The following is a 14,465-nucleotide window of genomic DNA, read 5'->3' as shown; positions in this document are numbered from 1 at the left end:
TGAGGCGCTCCTGCGCTTGAATGTTATGTCTGCTCTGGAGAATGTGGGCTAGCACGCCCAGAGCTGCATGTAAACTTCCTGGGCAGCCTATTACGTCATCCAAGGAGGCCGGTCCACTGTCCGGAGTGTAGAAAGTGCGGCTCGCACCCATTCGAAAACCTAATTGATTGAGCGCATCCAGAAAATCTGAACACCAGCATATGAGTCGCGAAAATAGGGGGGAGAAGCTATAACCAGCTGGAGCAGTTAGACGAGCCTGGAGATAACCAACGGGACGAGTTAGAAGGCAATCTCCAACACATTTATTTACCCAGTGTGCCGTTTGACCACGCTTTGACGTTGTCAACCACTACAACCATTTTGGGCAAAACATGGTGTTTCCGAAATAAATATTGGTGAAACGAATAGATGTTCTCTCCAAAAATGTATTTTGGGGTAACTTCCTAAATTTGACAATAAATGAATAAGTGTACACTTTTTATCAGGAAAATTCTGCAATCATACAGTCATAATCAGATGTTTTAAAAACTACATCTTGTTTTGCGGAAACATAGAATGTTCTAGCAGTAAACAGTTTATAGTATTCATACACGCAAGAGTTGCTCGCAGCAGGGCAATCTTGATACTAGAACTCCAAAGGGAGATTGGGAGCGCTTGTCAAAATGGAGATCGGAAGATGTTTCGGATTTGCAAAACACGCAAGAAGTCTTGGTTCTTTGGTAAGATGTTCAGTGGAAAGTGTTTTCCTCAATGTGTAATTTCCACTTTTCACATCAAAACTATTTGCAACAAAAAACACCTGTTGTACGCAACATATTATAGCGTCGCGTTGGGTCAGAAATGCACAATCGCTGACGATTAACCATACCATGCAATGACATGCCTTGCAATACATGCATGCATGACGGTAACCGGAAAAACGCCGACCGACCGACTGACCGACTGACCTGCCAACCTACCGTCATATGCAGTATCCCTTTCGCTTCTCTATAGCACATGTACCTGTGTAGTGCCCAGCGCAATGGACGTGATGGAGTCCGACGTGTCTGACAGCAGCATCTCCAGTCAATTATACCGGGAAAACGAGCCCACGCGGTAAGGAACTGATAACGATACTCTAAAGGTATGCTTTGTCTACATGGTCGGTGGATATAAAAACATGATTTGGGCCTAGTATATGCACTGTAGTTTTTCTACTCGAGTGTCTCGACCGATGCAATGCATGAACTGCAACGCGCAACATGCATTTGTTGTCATTTGACCAGCTTACGTGCGCTTGTTTACAATTTCATTTCATATGACCTGCTATCGTGGATTGGATATATCTCATTGACTTATGAGTAGGTTGGCAGGTCAGTCGGTCGGTCGGTCGGTCGGTCGGTCGGTCGGCGTTTTTCCGGTTACCATGCATGACTGACCTCGCATGTTATTAATCGGCTTTTGTTCGGACTGTTGTATGATTGATAGTATGTTCTCTCAGGGAGAACAAAGGTTTCTATAATGTACTATTGACGGTGGTGGCCTCTAAACCATGCACAACACAATCCATAATATGTGCTTCATGATTGAATCAATGATGGCAAAGATTGGCAGATCACATGCACAGGCACTTCCTAATTCCTTGACCGTCACCTTGTTTATCATTGTAAATAAAAGTACACCCCCACTGACATTGACAACACACGTAAAATAATGGAAGGTGGTGTGATCTCCGTCACAGGGAATTGAGGCAGGAGGTGTGGAATTTTTGATTTCTTGTGACTTGTAGGCCTACTTGGCACTTTTTGCGTCAAATCCCTGTGCCGTTACCACATTAGCAACAACATGATTTTCGAAGTCATCGCAAATGATTTTTTCAAAACTCCAATACTTGACTTGCCAAACTCAGAAATGCAGCGCCACTCGCGGATAAAGATAGAACAACTCGACATTTTTTTCACCGGTTTTCGCTGCGCATGCCTTGATCATTTTGCACCCTCTCTGACACCCATGCCTTGACTTACAATACATGTCAATATTGTTGTTTTGCTGTTTCAGCGACGAATACGAGAGACAGCACGACTGCTATCTACAAGTTTGGTGAAGCAAAATGATGTAAGTAACTTAGTACAACCGTGCCTTCACAGATCAGTGTTTACTAGGGTTCTGCTTCTAAACTTGTTGAGGTTTATATGTGTGGGGTTGGATTTAGGCAGTGCACAGTAAACCAGTTAGTGAAAAATGGTAATATTGAGTAACCTTGTGTTGTTTGTAGTACTTGAGTTTTTGAGAGAAAAAAAATCTGATTTCTGGAATTGCATCTTCAGCCACACAATTTAGATAGTACTAGAAGTGGTGGTACTTTTGGATCAGCATTTTCCCTTTAGTTATGAATGGGTTTGAGATTACGTCCGCAGTTCAAAAGATTCCAGTTGAGACTTGAAACAACTGAAATTACAAAGGAAAGATAAGCAAACATATTATTCAAGCATATTATCATGTACACGTACCAAGTTTGTATTTATTTCTAAGCTCTTGCTATCACTTGTATTTCAAATACAATGGCCCTGGCCATTTCATTTTCTGAAAGTGTTCTGACATTTTCCTGTTGTTTTTTTCTTCTCAATTCTTCGAGAGGAGAAAAATACAGTTTTTGTTGTTTGTTATCAAGCCGACCACTTGGTTATAATGGCCTTACTCATGGAGTTACTCATGACTGAGAATTTCATTTCCAGCCACGATATGCACCAGTCTCAAAGCCAGAAGGCCGTCAGACAGTGTCCATGATCCCTGGTGACGGGGTTGGGCCAGAGCTCATGCAGAGTGTACGCGATGTCTTTACACAAGGAGGCGTGCCCGTTGACTTCGAGGAGGTCTTTCTGAGTGAGGTGAACCCAGTTCAGAGTGTCACTGTGACTGAGGCCGTTGAGTCGTTGCAGCGGAATAATGTTGGTTTAAAGGGTATTATAGCCACGCCCACTAACATGACAGGCGGGGTACTTCAGACCGTCAACATGAAGGTCAGGTAAGTCAAATATAGAAATGTTTGTCAATGTGGCACTCGGTGAAGGCAGACGTATCGTTCTCATCTCTATTTCAGGAAGGAGTTGGACATGTTTGTCAATGTGGTACTCGGTGAAGGCAGATGTATCGTTCTCATCTCTATTTCAGGAAGGAGTTAGACATGTTTGCCAATGTGGTACTCAATGAAGGCAGACGTATCGTTCTCATCTCTATTTCAGGAAGGAGTTGGACATGTTTGTCAATGTGGTACTCAATGAAGGCAGACGTATCGTTCTCATCTCTATTTCAGGAAGGAGTTAGACATGTTTGCCAATGTGGTACTCGGTGAAGGCAGACGTATCGTTCTCATCTCTATTTCAGGAAGGAGTTAGACATGTTTGCCAATGTGGTACGAGTGAAAAGCCTGGCTGGATTCCCCACACGTCACAACAATCTTGACTTTGTTATCATCCGAGAACAGACAGAGGGCGAGTACAGTGCCCTTGAGCATGAGGTAGGCATGGCTATGATTTTCAAACTTCGAGGAGTTTTATAATCTGCTCCAAAATGTTGAGAAATGTGTCATATCGGTTTTATTTTTCAACAAATTTTATTAAATCAACCTCAAATCTGTACATCCTGTCCCACAGTTTAATTCATTCAAATATTCCTTCCCACCACGATGCGCCTTACCTAGTTAGTTACCAACCCCACTATTTTTATAGTGGGTAGGTAGATGTAGGAAGGCGAAAAATTTTTTTTTTTCAGATCAGTATTTTTCCTGGTCAGAAGCTCATGAAGCCAATCTCAAAGTGCTTTACAAAGTTTTCTCAAATACATTATCTTGACCTGAAAACTGACCTTGGTTAGTCGTCTTATTTTCAGAGTGTGAAAGGTGTAGTTGAGTCATTGAAGATTGTCACACGAGGCAACTCAATGCGAATTGCCAAGTTTGCATTTGACTATGCCACAAAGCATGGGAGAAATAAAGTGACAGCAGTTCACAAGGCCAACATTATGTAAGTTCAAGCTACCTTTTAATCAGAACCACTACACATTTTGCTAACAAAATATAATCAATCCTCACTATTTTGGTACCGTCGAAAAGTGCAGTTATCTTGACTCGGATAGAAATTGGAAATTGGTGATTCACTGAACACTACTTTATCATGTTCTGTCATTGATTGTTATTTGCTCCTGTCGCAAGTAGTGAATTAAAAAGTGTTGTAATTTCATGTTTTGCAGTAGGCCTAGTTGCTACCATGGTTACTGGGTAAAACATCTCTCTCTTCTTGTTCCAGGAAATTAGCAGATGGTCTCTTTCTCGATTGCTGTCATCAAGTCTCCAAGCTCTATCCAAAAATAGAATTTGAGTCGATGATCATTGATAATTGTTGTATGCAGGTGAGTGTGTGAAGTCGCCAATCACCCAAAAATAGAATTTGAGACGGTGATCATTAATAACAGAGTCTATCGATTGCATCTGTAGGAGCAGAAAGTGCAGCTTAACCCATTTAGATCTTGGATCTTGAGCTACACGATGATCACAGTTTTATACATTTAAAGCTCTGTTCAGTCTGCTGTATGATGAGGAAAACCATATTTGATTCTTTACTGTCTCAAACCTATTCATGCAGTCTTAGGTGGCCTGCACCATTTGTTTACAACGGTGATCATTTCATGCATCGGCCGTACCACCACCAGAGAACACTTAGATTTGTGATGATTGAAACAATACACCTACCTTATATTGTAGTATTCTCATTTCACAAACCCAGTGGATACATAGCCTTAATTAACATGCAGGGATCATGCACCCAATCGTATACAGATAACTCTCTAGCAAGCATGTTGTATGCATTATGACTGACTAATTAAAACCGAATATGAAATACTTGATTTTATCATCTCCCTAACTAACTTCATATAATACCAAATACTAATTGATATAATTTCAGCTTGTATCCAACCCACACCAGTTTGATGTGATGGTCATGCCCAATCTTTATGGTAACATCGTGGATAATCTTGCATCTGGTTTAGTTGGAGGAGCCGGGGTTGTGCCAGGGGAAAGCTTCAGTCATCATGTTGCCGTCTTTGAACCAGTAAGCGTTGCACTTGCAGTTTGAACTGTTTTGTTTGATAGTGTTGGAACTGGTCTCCTTCTGCATCCCGTCTCAGTACTTGAAAGTGTATTTTCCTGCCTCTTCATTTTGGTTGAAGTTGAGTTTATTATCCCACAGAACGAGTTCAGTAAGGATATAGGATTGCCCTTGTCCGTGCTGAGCCTCAGATGGAGGCAATTACTAACAAGTTTGTAGTGGGATTGGTTTCATACTTGTAGTTGCACCTTGGATTTCAAACTCCGAACTTGAACTGCAGAACGGGTCACCCAATGAGCTTATCTTTGGCCTGATCAGGGTGGGGTGGAACAGGTGCCCTATCAATTTTGGGCCATATCTGGTATGGCCAGAACCAGTTTAGGTTGGGATGTATACCGTCTGGAAGCTGGTTTCAGAGGTTTAAGTTCCTCCATAGTGTAGAACCAGTTTAGGTTGGGATGTATACCGTCTGGAAGCTGATGTCAGAGGTTTAAGTTCCCCCGAAGTGCAGAACCAGTTTAGGTTGGGAGGTATACCGTCTGGAAGCTGGTTTCAGAGGTTTAAGTTCCTCCATAGTGTAGAACCAGTTTAGGTTGGGATGTATAGCGTCTGGAAGCTGGTTTCAGAGGTTTAAGTTCCTCCATAGTGTAGAACCAGTTTAGGTTGGAATGTATACCATCTGGAAGCTGGTTTCAGAGGTTTAAGTTCCTCCATAGTGTAGAACCAGTTTAGGTTGGGATGTATATCGTCTAGAAGCTGGTTTCAGAGGTTTAAGTTCCTCCATAGTGTAGAACCAGTTTAGGTTGGGATGTATACCGTCTGGAAGCTGGTTTCAGAGGTTTAAGTTCCTCCATAGTGTAGAACCAGTTTAGGTTGGAATGTATACCGTCTGGAAGCTGGTTTCAGAGGTTTAAGTTCCTCCATAGTGTAGAACCAGTTTAGGTTGGAATGTATACCGTCTGGAAGCTGGTTTCAGAGGTTTAAGTTCCTCCATAGTGTAGAACCAGTTTAGGTTGGGATGTATACCATCTGGAAGCTGGTTTCAGAGGTTTAAGTTCCTCCATAGTGTAGAACCAGTTTAGGTTGGGATGTATACCGTCTGGAAGCTGGTTTCAGAGGTTTAAGTTCCTCCATAGTGTAGAACCAGTTTAGGTTGGGATGTATACCGTCTGGAAGCTGGTTTCAGAGGTTTAAGTTCCTCCATAGTGTAGAACCAGTTTAGGTTGGGATGTATACCGTCTAGAAGCTGGTGTCAGAGGTTTAAGTTCCTCCATAGTGTAGAACCAGTTTAGGTTGGGATGTATAGCGTCTGGAAGCTGGTTTCAGAGGTTTAAGTTCCTCCATAGTGTAGAACCAGTTTAGGTTGGGAGGTATACCGTCTGGAAGCTGGTGTCAGAGGTTTAAGTTCCTCCATAGTGTAGAACCAGTTTAGGTTGGGATGTATACCGTCTGGAAGCTGGTTTCAGAGGTTTAAGTTCCTCCATAGTGTAGAACCAGTTTAGGTTGGGATGTATACCGTCTGGAAGCTGGTTTCAGAGGTTTAAGTTCCTCCTTAGTGTAGAACCAGTTTAGGTTGGGAGGTATACTGTCTGGAAGCTGATGTCAGAGGTTTAAGTTCCTCCATAGTGTAGAACCAGTTGACATGTGTGGTTTAATCATTATGTTTTTGCCTGTTCCAGGGCGCACGACATCCATTTGCTCAAGCGGTCGGCCGCAACATTGCCAACCCAAGCGCCATCTTACTGAGCTCGGCAAACATGCTCAAACACATGCATTTGGACTTCCACAGCCAGCTTGTCGAGGATGCTGTGTGTAAAGTGATCAAGACGGGCAAGGTTCGCACACCAGACATGGGCGGTTATTCAACAACGAGTGAATTTACCAAAGCTGTTATTGAAGCGCTTAATTAATGATTCACTGAAGTAATGGAAATAAATGAACATATGATAATGTATATTAGGATTTGTTATATCATAATGTCCTAGTGTGGACTGTTAAACTCCTCTATCTAACAGCCGAATTTGAAGTACATTTTCTAAAACGTTCAGTGAAATTTCACTGTCATAAATTTTAGCGAAAAATAGTTTTTTGAATGATAAAAGCATTTGTAAATTCAAATGAAATCATTTGGGTTGACAATAGGACTAGATTTGTTCGATTGTCCGATACTGTTATCAGTGTTGATGTGGGTATCTTCTCAGGCTGGTTTTACATGTACAACCTCTCTATTAAGGACACCCACGGGACTGACAAATGCTGTCCTTAATAGAGAGGTGTCCTGATTAGAGAGGTCAAATTGAATGGAAAGTACCAATTTGGGACCATAACTAGTGTCCTTAATAGAGAGGTTGTCCCTAATAGAGAGGTGTCCGCTAAGGGAGGTTCCACTGTACTTGCACTTGAACATTGTTGTCAACCGATAGCTGTTTTTAGGTTAGAAGTATTTGTTATGATATTTTAGGCAATGTTGCCTATTAAATTATTGAAAAAAATTTCGATTGTTGCATTTATCATTCTGAGGCACGTGGTCTTATACTCTCTTTAAATCCAGAATATGAGGAATATTAGGCTGTTCTACGGTATGTTCTCATGAATTCCTGGAAAATTGGCACCTTCACAGAAAGTCGTCAATTACAGGAAACATAGGTACCAGGGATGATCCTCTTAGAAAAGGTGTTTATGAGGCTGTCATACTCTGAAACTGGATCAATAATTATTGTCATCTATATTCCATGTACAGTCTAGCCTTGTACATGTATATAGAGCAATAAGTTCATTTTTTAAAATGAGACACATAATATTCCCTTCGCTTTTTTAATCATCAATGTGTCATCCATAATTAAAGACATCGGCGGTCACACCTTGTAATATTATAATTAAGCAATTAGGATATGTCAAAAACTGTCAGTGATGTCAATTGGTGATCTGGCTTGGGTCTCGTCATTATATCCTGGCAGTAGTTGTTATTATCATACAACGCCGCTCGAGTCAGTTTTTCAAGCTGACGAAGGAGTAAAAAAGCTTGATCTCAGCATGGTTCTCTGCAAGGTATAGCGGTCAGCCAAGACTCTGGCCGATCATTCTATAATTGATGGCTAGGCAGCCAACAAGATGACAAATGTACCAAAGCCCAGAAGGCTCATTCAATATTCAAAATTCAAACCTGACTTCAATACTGAACCGTTGATTTCAATATTGAAATCAGATATTTTCAAATAAGAAAACATCGACCATTATTCTAGTGCACTGTTCTAATATTTGACCTCCCTCTTTAGTGTCTTGAATGATTTGTTCACTTATCTTTGTAGGATTACTGAATAAAGCATGATTTCAATATTGAACCACTGGCTTTCACATTGGATGAACCCGAACTTCAATATTGAACTGAACTTCATTCTTGAACCGAACTTTGAACCGAATTTCGAACCCCAATTTCAATATTGTACCCAAACTTCAATATTGAAGTCCTGGTTCAATATTGAAATTTGGGTTCAATATTGAAAAGTGGTTTACCTTGATTATTGAAATCATGCTTTATCAAGTTATCCTACAAAGATAAGTGAAAAAATCCTTCAGGATACTAAAGCGGGGGGGGGGGGGGGGGGTTAAAATATTAAAACTGTGGCGAAATAATTTCTTTGTCCGTTTGTAAATGTATGGTTGATGTTTTCTTATTCAAAAATATCTAAGAAGTCAACGGTTCAGTATTGAAGTCGCGTTTTAATCTTGTGAGCGGCCCCAGAACTTTCATTTTCCCAATGTCTGTCCCAGGCTCAAAACCACCCCAAAGTCCCAAGGAGCGAAAGGGCTGGCCAGTGGGGGCGAAAAGGTCATGAAGCGAAACGATCGCAATTCGCTGCGCCATTCCTCCATTCACTCATTGCAGAGACTGATACTGACGGCATTGTACTCGTCATGAACGAGATTAGGGGGCGTCAGCCTCCGGTGTCCGGTCATCTGTTTGCGATTTATTTTTTCACACCAGGTGCGGCCATTTTGTTTTCCATATATGGCATAATTTATGCAGCATCGTCATTGCATGTAGAATGTCAAACTCGCACAGTGCCGAAATTAAAATTCAATTTCAATTTCGTTGTAAGGAATGAAATCAGCGCCTCTAGTGTCAAGATTGGTAGAATGTACGTTTTTCGAGAAAAAAATTGGGATCCTTGCGAGAGCTAAGCGAACTAATTATCGCGCGCTAAAACAAAAGGCAGGTCATTCAGTGCGGTGACCGGCGCGCGAACTCAATGGGGATTTCCAAAACCAAAAACGTCAATTCATTCGTATCAATAAATGAATAAATTATGACGCATTTGCCATATATGGAAACAAAATGGCCGCACCTGGCGTGAAAAAATAAATCGCCATGTGTTTCTCCCTCTGAAAGATGGGCAACCTCGAGCCAAGGAATACCGATGCGTTCGGTATTGACAGTTGATTCACTGTGTGCACGGCTCTCGCGTCGGGTACATGTACCCGGTAAATCAACGAGGCCTTCTCGACCCTTCGCTGTGCGGTAGATAGGGTCGAGCTTACCTGGACTACCTCGAAATTGGAAAAAAGTTCTTGTCGAAGTACGCTACTAAATCCTCTATTTTTCAATATCAATTATTGTATGCTCAATCTACCGTTTGAAGCAATGCAATTATATCAGTGGTTGTGGAGCTGAAAGGGTGGATGTCGTCCTGGGTGCCGACAAATGGTACCCAGGTTCGAGATCGACTGGACAATAAGCACCCTGGCAGAGTTCGACTGTAACCCGAGGTTGGACTCGGTCGGGTCGAGCTCCAGTCGAACTTCATTTTTTCCGCGGGGACCGACCCGAGTGACGTCATATCTGACCTAGTTAGCTACTCGGGCTCAACCCTCGATGGCATGAGCGTTGAACTCAGCAGACTCGACAAAAACCACGTGACAAAATGGCGGCCTCGAAAACGTAAGGGATAAATTCGTGATTTTTACATTGTTATATCCAATATTGTGTACTCCTGTAATAACGCTGTTGATAAATATTGATAGCTAAAGCAGCAATTGCTTTTCTGGGGGAACAGGTTCTGTACCACCGACATGTTCGGAAACCAGATCGGGATAAAGTTCGGTCAAAAAGTGTCTCGAACACCCCCCTTCCAACTCTGAAGTGGGCTCTGAAGTCCTGCAAACTGAATTGCGGGATAACATTTTTTGCAAATCCAGTTATTTTGGGCACCCATTTCCTTCTGGCGAACAAACATAGTGTCCATAAATGTTCTTGATTTGTCAGCTCTACATCTATTATACTATTGGGAAAAATGAAGTCTAAAAATTCGTATATTGCCGCTATATCCGCCATGTTTAAACAAACCAAATCAACCCGAACCTACTCGACTGCGTTCGCGTGCTACCCCTACTCGACATGCGCATTTAAGGCATGATGTCATCGCCTGAGGAACTCTAAGCCGACCCTAGAGTTACAGTCGAACTCAGCCCCTGATGCCATAAACAGCACCCAGCTTCTTTTTGCCTGGCTTACGGATCTTTGGGACGAGGACGTTTCTTGCAATCTCGTTTTATCTCGCGCCGTGGTACTTGTGGCATTAGCAGTGCGCGAAATAAAAAGAACAGATAAACAGAAAAAAACGCGTTTAGGCTTATAGGTCTTTCATTTCTTTGAAAGCACATTTCGGATGATTTATTCAAAAAAGGTATGTAGGAAGGATAAATTCAGAGAATGTAAAATTGTGTGATGACAAAATCAACGGATTTGCTGCGTATTTTTCTGGGTGCGTAAGAAAGCAGGAACGGACCGAAACGGACCAAAACCGGATTTTTCTTGACAATCAGTCGATATGGATATGTACCATGAGATAAAACGAGATTGCAAGAAACGTCCTCGTCCCTAAAGATCCGTGAGCCAGGCAAAAAGAAGCTGGGTGCTGTTTGTCTAGTGTAATGGCACCCAGAATGCTTATTGTCCAGTCGATCTCGAACCTGGGACCATTTGTCGGCACCCAGGACGACATCCACCCTTTCAGTATTCAGCACTAGTGGAGAGGAAGCGAAGGGGTGCACGAAAGGAAGGTTTCATCTGACAATAGTCAATAGGGTAGGCCTATAGAGGTTCTTCACTGATGTCACATGATGACGTTGCCAATTGTTTTCCACTGCCATATTGGCCGTCGCACGTGTTCATGACGTAAAGGAAATGCATTTGTAGGTGGCCGTCAAAACATCATGTCGTGGCGTCACGTGAAGAACCTCTATATCGTTTAACTTGATTGGGAACAACGTTTACGAAGACGTCATGGACGTCGGGTCACGTCAAGTTACAGCAATGTAAAACCGTCGGAGCTGCAATGCATCATGATGTGACAATTGGCCAACACTCGGTGAATGTTGTTCCCCCCATCAAGTGCATGAATCTATAGTCCGTGGACAACGTGCATCGATTCGGTGTGTAGGGTTACAGTGGACTGAACTAAAGTGTGTCACCAAACTCGCATGGATGGTTGTAGAGCCAAACATTCTTGAAATAAATCACAAATGTTTTAAATGACATGACCTCTAACGCATGCGCATCTTCTTAAAAGCATATTTCCTACGACAATGCCCTTCTCTCTTGCCTCGTTAGGTATTGAAGCATCAGGTTATACGCAAGTTGAATGGAACCCTATTGTCCACATGTTCAGCAGGCCTAATCTAGCTAACTGATCTGCACCAGACTTTATGAATAGAAATGTGATGGTTCATTTTTGCCGCCCAAGAAAAAGTAGTTTGAATCATTGGTGTGCAAAATCCCATCTAAGGAAACACTGCATTATTTATTGCACAACTATACCTACTGCCATCCTCTTTTCCACACATAATCTGCGGTTGAGCGCAATGCAGTATATTCTTTGAAGGAGGTACAGCAGTTGAGTCAAATCATTCATTCCACTTGTCTTTGTGTGCATTCATAATTCTTTTGACTATTCGGAAAATGGCCATATGATATAACTCATCAATGTGCAGGCAGGGCAACTCAAGTCACTCTGATTTGTCTTCTGATCACATCAGGAATATCACATTGACAGATGTCACATCCATCACCTCTCCCGCTTTGCCGGACCTAACTATCTTTTCTGTTTTCAGTCAGCAATATGATGGAGACTGAAGAGAGTAGAGAAATAGCTGATCCCATTGCCCAGGTCGAAGAGGAAGAGCGGGACTGGTGTGTTCCATGCAGTGATGAAGAAATTGAGGGAGACAACAAGAAAATGTGGGAACCAGATCCAGAACAGATCATTGAACTTTATACTAAACTGTGTGAAGATAAAGTGATTGACTTAAGATGGAAGAATCCGGGCCGTAGACCACCAGAGAGTAACCAGGAGAAGACACCAGTTGAAGAGACGATGGAAACAACCCAGGAGGAAGACAAGTAAGAATCTTCCTTGTAGAAGTGAATCAAATGAAATCTCGGCAAAATAAACCTTCAAAAAGCAGCGAAACTTGCTAACTTTGGCTGGGACCATGGTAACTGAGAAAGAGCAATCAATGGAGCTTGCTAACTTTGGCTGGGACCATGGTAACTGAGAAAGAGCAATCAATGGAGCTTGCTAACTTTGGCTGGGACCATGGTAACTGAGAAAGAGCAATCAATGGAGCTTGCTTACTTTGGCTGGGACCATAGTAACTGAGAAAGAGCAATCAATGGAGCTTGCTAACTTTGGCTGGGACCATAGTAACTGAGAAAGAGCAATCAATGGAGCTTGCTAACTTTGGCTGGGACCATAGTAACTGAGAAAGAGCAATCAATGGAGCTTGCTAACTTTGGCTGGGACCATAGTAACTGAGAAAGAGCAATCAATGGAGCTTGCTAACTTTGGCTGGGACCATAGTAACTGAGAAAGAGCAATCAATGGAGCTTGCTAACTTTGGCTGGGACCATGGTAACTGAGAAAGAGCAATCAATGGAGCTTGCTAACTTTGGCTGGGACCATGGTAACTGAGAAAGAGCAATCAATGGAGCTTGCTAACTTTGGCTGGGACCATGGTAACTGAGAAAGAGCAATCAATGGAGCTTGCTAACTTTGGCTGGGACCATTGTAACTGAGAAAGAGCAATCAATGGAGCTTGCTAACTTTGGCTGGGACCATGGTAACTGAGAAAGAGCAATCAATGGAGCTTGCTAACTTTGGCTGGCACCATGGTAACTGTTGCAAAACGCAGTCAATTTATTCTGTCACATTGCCTGTCATTTTGGTTTTTTTCAATTGCAGAGAGGAAGAAGTCACAGAATTCGACTTTGACACAATAGAACCTGAACCAACCATTACACCACGCAGGACACCAGGTGAGTAGCTATTCCATCTTTACCCAATAGAAGGTTCGATTAGCCATGTTCATCAGTTTTCTTTAAGTGGGCAGTTGTCTGTCAATTAATTGTTTGTCTGAGGCTCGGAAGTGAGATTGATGACCTATGAGTGCGCCAAAAACTTGGCATAGGCAGCAAAAATATAATTGATGGTTGTTTTTCTTGCTTTCAAGGAAATGTCAAGACTCCAAGAACCCATCGTGTTGCGAGGATGGATAAGATATTGGATGACATTTTTAAACAGAAAAAGGAGAGCATTTCAAAATGTGATGTAAAGAGTCCGAGGAGTCCTCATGTTGTACCAGGTCCCTCCACTCTGGGGCCTGGTGGCGATACTACTCCAAAATGGCCTATTTCTAGTGAAATACAAACGGATCCCTTTTCTGGTTTATGATAATGATGCAGTGGACTAAAGGAGGCAACTTTTAGTCAAACAGGTTCACCCTAGAAACACGGCGAACATTCCAACTGTAATTCAATTTGGTGTATTGTGCAGACAGAACCCAAAACTCTGTAGTTATTCTGCTATGTAATGCCCCTGCTTGAAGTTGTTTTTATGATAGTTGTGTGGGGGTGTCTTGCGCATTATCTGCGTTATTTTTACTTTGTGACGATGTGATTCAAAAGCAAACAAGGACTGACGACGAATTTGAGGGCTTCTTTTTTATAAAATTGCACTGTAGACAGATTGATCAAATAAAATATTTTTATGTATATATTGATGTCTTTTTGGTGGCACGTTCTGCATGAGCGAAAGAACTTTGGGAGGATTCACCAAACTTCTTGGATGACTGTGGTACCAAGTAGTACTCAAGTTGTACTTAAAGAGTAGTCAGGTAGATATTGGGTACTACCAGTCTCGTGAGATCAGATATTTGTTCCCTTGTCCGTCCTTGCGAGATGATTACCATGATACAACCAAATCAGTTGTCTTGTATCACCCATGTAGAACGCAAGTGGAATGTTGTCTTGTACAGCTGAAGGACCCTTTGAAGTTGTGACAATGTCTTCCCAACCTGACCAGATAACCAGCTGGCAGATGTTGG

At 42.1% G+C, this 14,465-nt stretch overlaps 2 protein-coding genes across 3 annotated transcripts; both read left to right on the top strand.

Annotated features, from left to right (window-relative positions):
* The first annotated feature begins 634 nt into the window (after positions 1-634).
* On the top strand, positions 635-7,568 carry LOC135489564 (isocitrate dehydrogenase [NAD] subunit beta, mitochondrial-like). 2 transcript variants are annotated; one of them, XM_064774963.1, is made up of 8 exons: positions 635-719; positions 2,038-2,094; positions 2,715-3,004; positions 3,364-3,496; positions 3,868-4,001; positions 4,284-4,386; positions 4,941-5,087; positions 6,764-7,568. In XM_064774963.1, exons 1-8 carry the CDS (start codon positions 663-665, stop codon positions 6,992-6,994), a joined length of 1,152 nt encoding a protein of 383 aa, XP_064631033.1. In that variant the 5' UTR covers positions 635-662; the 3' UTR covers positions 6,995-7,568. The 2 variants fall into 2 exon arrangements, with proteins under 2 accessions (XP_064631033.1, XP_064631034.1); XM_064774964.1 differs by lacking the exon at positions 635-719 and adding an exon at positions 1,598-1,736.
* A 2,426-nt stretch (positions 7,569-9,994) lies between these two features.
* Positions 9,995-14,135, top strand: LOC135489767 (PAXIP1-associated glutamate-rich protein 1-like). Its single transcript, XM_064775285.1, has 4 exons — positions 9,995-10,023; positions 12,195-12,483; positions 13,325-13,398; positions 13,593-14,135. Exons 2-4 carry the CDS (start codon positions 12,203-12,205, stop codon positions 13,811-13,813), a joined length of 576 nt encoding a protein of 191 aa, XP_064631355.1. The 5' UTR covers positions 9,995-10,023; positions 12,195-12,202; the 3' UTR covers positions 13,814-14,135.
* The last annotated feature ends 330 nt before the right edge of the window (positions 14,136-14,465 follow it).

This window comes from Lineus longissimus, chromosome 6 (genome assembly GCF_910592395.1).
Source record: "Lineus longissimus chromosome 6, tnLinLong1.2, whole genome shotgun sequence".
Classification (NCBI taxonomy): domain Eukaryota; kingdom Metazoa; phylum Nemertea; class Pilidiophora; order Heteronemertea; family Lineidae; genus Lineus; species Lineus longissimus.
The sequence above is the reverse complement of the archived record's forward strand: the minus strand, read 5'-3'. Positions and strand labels throughout refer to the sequence as shown.

Coding starts and splice junctions, on each gene's coding strand:
- LOC135489564 (XM_064774963.1), top strand. CDS start 663: ATGGAGATCGGAAGATGTTTCGGATTTGCAAAACACGCAAGAAGTCTT. Junction 720..2,037: donor CAAGAAGTCTTGGTTCTTTG/GTAAGATGTTCA, acceptor TTGCTGTTTCAG/CGACGAATACGAGAGACAGC. Junction 3,005..3,363: donor ACCGTCAACATGAAGGTCAG/GTAAGTCAAATA, acceptor TCTCTATTTCAG/GAAGGAGTTAGACATGTTTG.
- LOC135489767 (XM_064775285.1), top strand. CDS start 12,203: ATGATGGAGACTGAAGAGAGTAGAGAAATAGCTGATCCCATTGCCCAG. Junction 12,484..13,324: donor ACAACCCAGGAGGAAGACAA/GTAAGAATCTTC, acceptor TTTCAATTGCAG/AGAGGAAGAAGTCACAGAAT. Junction 13,399..13,592: donor TACACCACGCAGGACACCAG/GTGAGTAGCTAT, acceptor CTTGCTTTCAAG/GAAATGTCAAGACTCCAAGA.